General features: G+C 45.6%; 1 protein-coding gene across 2 annotated transcripts in view; it reads right to left on the bottom strand.

Annotated features, from left to right (window-relative positions):
* Nucleotides 1-6,477, bottom strand: part of LOC133138786 (segment polarity protein dishevelled homolog DVL-1-like) — a 40,386-nt gene extending 33,909 nt beyond the window's left edge. For both annotated transcript variants that reach the window (XM_061257820.1, XM_061257821.1), the window contains exon 1: nucleotides 6,079-6,477. In XM_061257820.1, the coding sequence (XP_061113804.1) occupies nucleotides 6,079-6,248 (170 nt within the window). In that variant the 5' untranslated portion in view covers nucleotides 6,249-6,477. The remainder of the gene's footprint in view (nucleotides 1-6,078) is intronic.
* Between the last annotated feature and the right edge of the window lie 3,615 nt (nucleotides 6,478-10,092).

Here is a 10,092-nt window from a genome sequence, read left to right on the forward strand (position 1 = left end):
TGTGTGAGTGAGTGGGTGTGAGTGAGAGTGTATGTGTGTGTGTGTGTGTGTATGAGTGAGTGGGTGTGAGTGAGTGTATGAGTGAGTGTGTGTGTTAGTGTTTGTGTGTGTGAGTGGGTGTGGATGGAGGGATTAGTGGATGTTTGTTTGTTTTGAGCACAACGGCTGTCAAAGGCCGGCGGGTGGTGGGTGCTACACAGGGGGTGATATGGGGGGGGGGGGGGTCCTATAATCTCTCAGCACAGACCTCTCTGGACCCACCAGAACAGGTCACTTTCCACAGGGACCGTTTCACAGCACAATCCCATGGTCTTCTGTGCTGAATGGACTGCATTTTGCGCTGTTTCATTATTCTGTTGGGTACTCTGTGCAATGACTCCCAACAATCAAGTCATTGAGCAGCATGATGGCCAAAACTAACAACAGCTTTAAACTAGCCCCCCTGGTGCAGCCCCCCCATGCACAGCCCTCGTGCACACCTCCCGTGCACAACCCCCGTGCACACCTCCCGTGCACAGCCCTCGTGCACACCTCCCAAACACAATAATGAAATAACAAGATAATCTGAATCCATCAAGTAGTTCATGGTGGTAAAAAAAAAAAAACATGGGGCTATGCTATGAAACGGTCCCTGTGCTAAGCACAGCGTGAACACTATGACACAGGTCCCTGTGCTAAGCACAGCGTGAACACTATGACACAGGTCCCTGTGCTAAGCACAGCGTGAACACTATGACACAGGTCCCTGTGCTAAGCACAGCGTGAACACCATGACACAGGTCCCTGTGCTAAGCACAGCGTGAACACTATGACACAGGTCCCTGTGCTAAGCACAGCGTGAACACCATGACACAGGTCCCTGTGCTAAGCACAGCGTGAACACTATGACACAGGTCCCTGTGCTAAGCACAGCGTGAACACCATGACACAGGTCCCTGTGCTAAGCACAGCGTGAACACTATGACACAGGTCCCTGTGCTAAGCACAGCGTGAACACTATGACACAGGTCCCTGTGCTAAGCACAGCGTGAACACTATGACACAGGTCCCTGTGCTAAGCACAGCGTGAACACTATGACACAGGTCCCTGTGCTAAGCACAGCGTGAACACTATGACACAGGTCCCTGTGCTAAGCACAGCGTGAACACTATGACACAGGTCCCTGTGCTAAGCACAGCGTGAACACTATGACACAGGTCCCTGTGCTAAACACAGCGTGAACACTATGACACAGGTCCCTGTGCTAAACACAGCGTGAACACTATGACGCAGGTCCCTGTGCTAAGCACAGCGTGAAAGTCACTTGTTTTGTCCGTCAGCGTGCAGAGGGTTCGAGGACGAGCGGGTTAACGTGGGCGTGCGGCACACGAGGTCTCACAGGAAGAGCTTTCGGGGAGGTTTTGTTTCAGCTCCAGCCCTCTGATTCTGGCAGTCCGTCACGGCCTGTCTCCAGAGAGATGCAGTGGAGAGAGGTCCAACCTGGAGGCTACATTATTCTCTGCGCTTAAATCTGCTTCTGCAGACCTCAGCACTGCTCTTACATTTTACATTTCTCACGATGAGCTGAAGTGACATCAGCGGGACATATGCCTTTCCCATTGGCTGCTTATCTCCTGCGACTCTGGGTGTAGCCTGCAGCCTAGCGGCTGAGGTACACGACTGGGACCCGGAAGGTCGGTGGTTCAAGCCCCGGTTTAGCCACAATAAGATCCGTGCAGCTGTTGGGCCCTTGAGCAAGGCCCTTAGCTCCACATTGCTACAGGGGGGGGATTGTCCCCAGCATAGTCTAATCAACTTTAAGTGGCTTGGGATGAAAGCGCTTTAAATGACTGTGGAGATCAGTTGACAGACGCCAGGTCGGACTAGACGCACTGCAGGCCAAGCAGCCAATCAGAGGACGGTGACACAGCAGATAAACAGCACGGGGTCGCTCTCTCTACGCCCGCAGCTCGCCTGGGGAAACGGGCAAACATTGTCTCCGGACGCTCCCCTCGTAAGAACATCCACCTGACGTGCGTTCAGAAACAGAATTCAAACGTTTCTGCAGACTTTCCGCTTCAGGATTTGCATTTTCTGGTGAGCCTTACATTATGACCTGAACAATTCAACACGGCTTCAGAGAGAAAAAGCGCTCGACCACCATTATCTAACCCCCCTATTCCGTCCATTATCTAACCCCCCTATTCCATCCATTATCTAACCCCCCTATTCCGTCCATTATCTAACCCCCCTATTCCATCCATTATCTAACCCCCCTATTCCGTCCATTATCTAACCTGCCTATTCCGTCCATTATCTAACCCCCCTATTCCATCCATTATCTAACCCCCCTATTCCGTCCATTATCTAACCCCCCTATTCCGTCCATTATCTAACCCCCCTATTCCATCCATTATCTAACCCCCCTATTCCGTCCATTATCTAACCCCCCTATTCCGTCCATTATCTAACCCCCCTATTCCGTCCATTATCTAACCCCCCTATTCCGTCCATTATCTAACCCCCCTATTCCTTGCCTGGGTCACAGGGAGCCAGGAGCCAATCCCAGCATGCACTGAGAGGCAGGAATCCATCACAGGGCACACACACCATTCACTCACACACTCATACCTACACACCATTCACTCACACACTCATACCTACACACCATTCACTCACACACTCATACCTACACACCATTCACTCACACACTCATACCTACACACAACATTCACTCACACACTCATACCAAAAACAACATTCACTCACACACTCATACCTACACACCATTCACTCACACACTCATACCTACACACAACATTCACTCACACACTCATACCTACACACAACATTCACTCACACACTCATACCAAAAACAACATTCACTCACACACTCATACCTACACACCATTCACTCACACACTCATACCTACACACAACATTCACTCACACACTCATACCTACACACAACATTCACTCACACACTCATACCTACACACCATTCACTCACACACTCATACCTACACACCATTCACTCACACACTCATACCTACACACCATTCACTCACACACTCATACCTACACACCATTCACTCACACACTCATACCTACACACCATTCACTCTCACCCTCATACCTACACACCATTCACTCACACACTCACACCTACACACCATTCACTCACACACTCATACCTACACACCATTCACTCACACACTCATACCTACACACCATTCACTCACACACTCATACCTACACACCATTCACTCACACACTCATACCTACACACCATTCACTCACACACTCATACCTACACACCATTCACTCACACACTCATACCTACACACCATTCACTCACACAGTCACAGCAAGGGTCAGTTTATCCATCCATCCATCTATTATCTTAACCCGCTTATCCTGAACAGGGTCGCAGGGGGGCTGGAGCCTATCCCAGCATACATTGGGCGAAAGGCAGGAATACACCCTGGACAGGTCGCCAGTCCATCGCAGGGCACACACACCATTCACTCACACACTCATACCTATGGGCAATTTAGACTCAGGGGCAGTTTAGAGTCTCCATAAAATGTGACAAGACGAGAACACTTATCAGCCGTGGTTTGTGTCACAGAATGTGCCTATAAGTGGCAGATCGTGTTAAGGAATGGGCTAATTAAATAAACCCAGATCCGGTGCTTCTGGGCCCGTCCCGATCCTTGCGGTGCTACCCGTGTGTCTGGAGCCGGAGGTCCAGCAGCGCCGGATTCCTGGAGTGGAAAACACGAGACGCGCGCGCTGAACCCCGGCCACACCCTCCTCTGAGGTGACCTTTGACCCCGGGTCTATTCAGGGACAACATAGCACTTGAATGTGGGCGGGGCTAGGTCACGGGGGCGACGACCCAGCCAATCAGGTAGCTTGTGTCGCGCCATGAGTTCTCCAAACCAGTTCGGGGACATTTTTATTGCCATACTGAAAGTGTATTAAAGTGAAGGATTGAGCGCGTGGGGAAACGCACACACCTTCAGGGGCCAGAGAGACGGCGGTACCTTGTGACCCAGTTCTGCTGGAGAAATCCAAGCAGAGCAGGAGGTACCCCCAGGCGTGGTACCAGGTCAGGCGTGGACTGCACAGAAGTGTCGGAAAAGCATGAAGTCAAACCAAATTGATGAGCGAAAATAATTTACTAATAAACTGCCCCTTAATTATTTCCATAAACTAAGCACTTATTTCATAGACAAATTCAATGAGATGATACAATACATGGGACTAAATAGTTAAGCATTCCCTCTAGACCTATATGGCAACACACCACCAATCAAAAATACCACTCCTGAATTCATCTCCGGTCTTCCAACACCCCACACAACGTCACTTCCATAGTCAATCATAATTTAGATCGGGATGGTATTAATATAATTACATTGTGTTCCACTTGGTTACAATTCACTGAATATAGTTCACACTAACAAACATTCCGCATTTATTTCCAGGATTAACTTCAGTGTGAACTCTAGATTTGCTAATCCCGTGAGTCGGAGCACTTCACCCGACAGCTTGTTGTTGCCAGAGACACGTTTAAATGCATTATTCATATTACTTTCTTATAATGCATTTATAATGGCCAGGCTAGCAGCGTTACTTTTTTTTTATGTGTCTTTTTAAAAACCACAATGTGCTTCATGCGCCTTCGCTCTCACAAGTTCCGTGTTGTTCATATCGATCCCTGAACTGGCGCGCTGAAAGCCTGAATACGGCTTTTCCGTCCTCAGCTGTCACAAATCCAGACAGGCCGCCAGTCCCCGGCTCTCGCCTCCGTTCGGGAAGTGCCCTTCTCCCGGGTAGCCATGTTAACAGTCCGGGCACTGCAGCGAATGAGCGGCCTGTCGTAGGCTTTCCCAACCTGCCGCGGCTTTACTAGACCACAGACGCGTCCGCTAGCAACCGCTTTCAAAAGGAAAGCGACGACACTTCACATATTAACACAGATTAACCTCCAGACCACAAGTCGAAGAGAACACATGACAGGTTGGTACGCTCAGCACATGTTGTTTAACGTTAGTCAAACCCACAAACACCATTATGGAACTGAAACTAGCTCCCTTTAGATAAATGTGATTTCAAGCGGTGTGAAAATAAATTAATGTGCATTAATACCACGCAAGTTAAGCGTTCCCACAACAAAACACTTAGGAAGTAGCTACAAAGTTACAAGGAGTCTGCAATACCTTCGCCGACAAAACGGCAAAACGTGGGAAATACTGATATGCAATAATAAAAGAATAGCATGCTTTGCTATGTTAAAATATATATAATCGATTCACATTGGCTTATACACTGTGACAAAACCAAGGCTAGCTAGAAAACAGCGGTGGAACACTTTTTTCCCCAAAGGGACTATGGCAAATGCTTCAAGCATAGGACAGATACAGTCGTTGCAGTATTATGTGGATAGCACGCTAAATTGTAGCTCCATTGGTAACTGGGTTCAGCCTTTCTACACAATCAATCACGGGGAAGCTGTACGAATCGGTTAAGAAACCATAAAAATATGCAGCTATGTGGGCTGTGTGTTATGTACGCATTGCAAACTTCAGACCCAAGACAAACCACTGGCGAGGCGGCTGTCATGGTTTTCGCAACACAAACGCAACGACTAAAGTTATACAACACAGAAGCGGACTGTAAAATAAACAATCACAAATTAGCTAAAAAAAACAAAAAAACGTTTGTACTTGTTTAAGTTGTTTAAGTACGATCCAATACAGCCGTGACAATATTAACTTAAGAACTGTCATGCGCGCAGACGTTAACTCGCTGGCGTGTCGAGACGACGAACTGCAGTGGTAACTCGACAACCGGCCCAGTGAAATTAAAATACACGAAAACAAAACAGGTGCCAACCAGCCTTTAAAACAATTAGCTAGCTTCGACTAATTACGGGGGAGGTGCAGTCGTAAACACGTCTGGGGCTGTCATTATTCAGTAGCCTAATTATGATGGAAACGGGTGGAAAACAAGACAACAACCCAAGAACTAACCAGAAGAGAGCGTAACAAAACAGCAGCAATCAATCCATTTGAACTGGCGTTACTCACCCAAAATCCTGGTCCATAGATTTAAAGAAGAATTTGTAGTTGTTGACCGGACGATTGTTGAGGACATTTTTGAAATCTGCTAAAGTCACTTTCTCCGGAGGAACTGCCAATTTCACTAAATAAGGAGTTTCCTCCTCATCTATATGATATATTACCTTCGTCTCCGCCATGAGTATGTCGATAAAACAATCATTGGATCAGCGGGTAACGAACAGTGGCTGTACAATGGAAACCATAGCTAGCTAGCCCGTCGAATGCAAATCATGACGGTGGCTATCGACAGCATTGGCAAATAAATATATCTGTAGACTATGCTACACCCTAACGAAATAAATAGCTCGTCTTTGGCAACACAGGCAGAGAAACATCGAGTGCCTCCGTTGCTGTGTCTAAACAGTGCTCACGGTGTAAAACAGGAAGGGACGGTTCACATCCTTGCGAGACCAGAGTTTGGAGTGCAGTTCGTTTCCCAGCTATTTCCAAAGCCAGTGCTGCCATCTAGCGGCGCTATGGGGCGATTCAATTGGACTACAGCAAGAACAGTCTCGTGTTCCGTTTGGCACTAATGATTGAATTACATTTTTGGTGATGTTGTGTGTATGAATATAACCATGCATTTAATTTAGTCTGATACCCCTCCACACATATTTTAAGCACTTTACACTCAGTGGTCATTTTATTAGGTATTCATTTGACTTTTTTTTTTTAGACTTATTGGTCTTAAATAACTTCTGCTGCTATAGCCTACCCACTTTAAGGTTTGATATGTTGGGTGTTCAGAGATTCTGAACACCACTGTTGTAAATCATGGTTAGTTCAGATACTGTCACCTTCCTGTCAGCTTTGACCAGTCTGGCCCTTCTCCTCTGACCTCTCTCATTAACAAGGTGTGTTTTCCCACAGAACTGCCACTCTGCCGTTTTTCGCATAATTCTCTGTAAACTCTAGAGACTGTTGTGTGTGGAAATCACAGGACGTTTCAGAAAGAAATTGTTGAGAGTTTCTGAAATACTCAAACCACAGCGGCAGGCAACAACAATCGTAAATTCAGAATTGCAGATTATGATAGTTCTATTCTTCAATAATAACCCTAATCATAGTGTCAGCTTTATCTGCTGTATAATTGGGTTAAAAGCAAATCAGTGAAAGTTAAATGTTGCTGAATTTGTGTTGCTAGAATCCTCTCATAGTAATTGAACATTAAACAGTATGGAGGCCTAGATTAACAAAATTCAAATAGGCTAGGAATAATCGTTCGGTTTAGGGATGTGTTGCAGCCGTTTGCAATGTATTCCGCGAGATTCCATGCGTGTTTTACACGCACCAGCAGAGGGCGCCCTTCTACCAGAAACGATTGCAGAGCGTAGCACTTCAAGGGCGGCTCGTTACCTACAACTCTTTGGCTCGAACGATTGCTAATAATTATACGGTATTGTTCGGAACATATGCAAACAATTGTTGTAGTGCACATGTAAGAGGTTAATTGAAAGAAAATTGAATTGTGGTTATAGTGGCTTTCTAGGGTCCACTCGACAGCTAACATTTTGTGGTTTCGATATAGTGTTACTTTTGTGTTTTTAACTTATAGCCATGAATCTTTTGTGAAGACATGTTGACTCTGTCCTTGTCCACATTTAAACACTAGGGATGTGACATAGAAATATGATATATCGGAGGCTTACATCAGCAGAAGCCTCAAACTATTTTTGTGTGGGTCTGTCCGGGTGATGTAATCCTACATGAATTCCCACAGCGAGTCTTGGGTCGCAAGTATTGATCGAACTTCCATCTGCGCGCACGCACACACACACACACACACACACACACACACACACGCACGCACGCACGAACGCACGCACGCACACACACGCATACAGTTAAATGCAAAATAATTTGGACAGTGACACAATTTTTGTTGTTTTGACTCTGGACTCCAGCGCACTGGATTTGAAATGAAAAAATGAAATGTAATTTGAGGGTATTGAGGGTACATTCATATTGGGTGATTATACATAGTTTTATACAAAAGTCATGGAACAATTGGCTGATCAGCTCTTAATTCTAGGTGTGGCATTTGCTGTTGTCTCCCAACACGAGGACCAAATCAGTCGACGGCAGTAAAGCTGGTCATCATGACAGATTAAATTGATCAGAGACAAAGCCAGAACATTGGGTGTGTCAAAACCAACCATTTGCTACATTGTTAGGAAGCAACGCAGTGGTGAATACTTTCAATTTCAATCTCCGGGATGTAGGCTTAGACTAACCTCGGTGGGTTCACCACAAGAAGCAAACCACTGGTAAACCTCAAGAATAGAGCAGCAGGTTTGGGTTTGTTTTGCTTTTTGGTTCCTGGTATTATGGCCACACATTCCGAAGCAATTAGGCCAGACTTGGCATTTCCTGAGCATATTTTAACTGTGAGGATTTAAGATGGACAAGGGACCAGACGTCATTGTAAAAAGGAGAAGACGCACGGAGGGGTTGAGGTGTAATACTCAGTGTGCTAATACAGCCCGATAAAAAAAAATAATGGAATGTATTTCAATAACAAATTTAATTGGACGCATTTTAATTTGCACGTGGCAGTAACACGGCCCAAAACGAATCTATTCCGGACAGTTTCCCATCCCGGACATTATTGTGCGAGGTGTGTATGCCAAAACCTTATGGCAAATCAACAGCTAACCTTTCTTTCTTTTATATACAACACCATCTCACGAACTTGCAGCAAAATTAAAAGGAAGAAATGGACTGGAGTATTATTTATTGGTCGTGTTGCTGGCACGCGCTGGCCGTAAAAATAATAATGTTGTTAAGACGACCTGACGTGACGGCGCAAGCGCCGTTTCTACTATTCTCCACCAGGTGGGGCTAGTTCATGGACATAGATGTCTAAAGCGAATAAATAAACGAATCCACGGGTCACACAGACAGATATTGAAGTTCTCATAAGTTACAAATACAGATGTAAGCCCCTGTTCCATTACATTTTGTTGGGATTTAAGATTCCTCTGAACGGTTTTACATTAATAGAATATGGTGGTAGCGCATTAACATAACATAGTAATGCCCTGCAGAAGCGCATCAATCGCACTGAAATCATTACGTTTGCTAACGAGTAACGTTATGAAGCGGTGCTATTCACTCGTACAAATCTAACCTTTTTGACCTAATGATAAGTTAAACTAGGCCAAACGATTTCTAGCTAAACCACTAACGGTGTATTAACTGTGCTGCGCATGAAGGTAGGCTAGCTATGTGCTTTTTCCACTGACGTTAACGAAACAATAATCAGTGCCCAATTACTCCCGAGTTTGAGATATCTTTAGCTTGGCTCTGCGTCGCCACTCTACCTGCCTAACGCAAACAGCAGAATTCCGATTAAGAGTGGCGACATCCGCCCAACATCGCTACAAGCGTTTCCCATTGCACTAAATCGAATTAGATCCACTCAAATCCACCTCTAGCGAACGAATTAGTCGAGTGCATAATACGTCGGATTAACTTGTCTTCCATTAGCGTTGTCGCAATAACTTTCTGTTGCCCATCAATTTGCACCGATATAATTATTTAATGGAAAAAGTGCTATAGTGTCCAGTATCTAACTCTTGTGTGTGATTTTTTTTTTTTAAACCACCATTTCATTTATTTATGTAGTCCTTTCAAAAGCATACCACCTTATTTGAAGTGTTGCCATTTCCCCCACTGGAGCAGTCGAAGCAGTCTCGGCACTTGACGTCATGGAGAATCTCCGTTTACCTTTTGACATGTAGTACAGGTGAGCTACGGTTTAGTGTCCGAGCGAAAGCAAAACAGGGTATATTCACACTCTCCTTAGTCCTGGAATATGGGGACTTTTACTTTCAGAACCTGAATTTTCCACCTCTGTGAGAGTTCGAGTGGGTTTAGCCCCCGAGAGCGAAGGAGTGCAATATCCTTCCCTGGTCTACCGCTGACACAATGCCATGAGCTCCCCACCTCTTTAATAGTCAACAAGAAAATGAAAAAACG

The sequence above is a fragment of the Conger conger genome, chromosome 10 (genome assembly GCF_963514075.1).
Source record: "Conger conger chromosome 10, fConCon1.1, whole genome shotgun sequence".
In the NCBI taxonomy this organism is placed as follows: domain Eukaryota; kingdom Metazoa; phylum Chordata; class Actinopteri; order Anguilliformes; family Congridae; genus Conger; species Conger conger.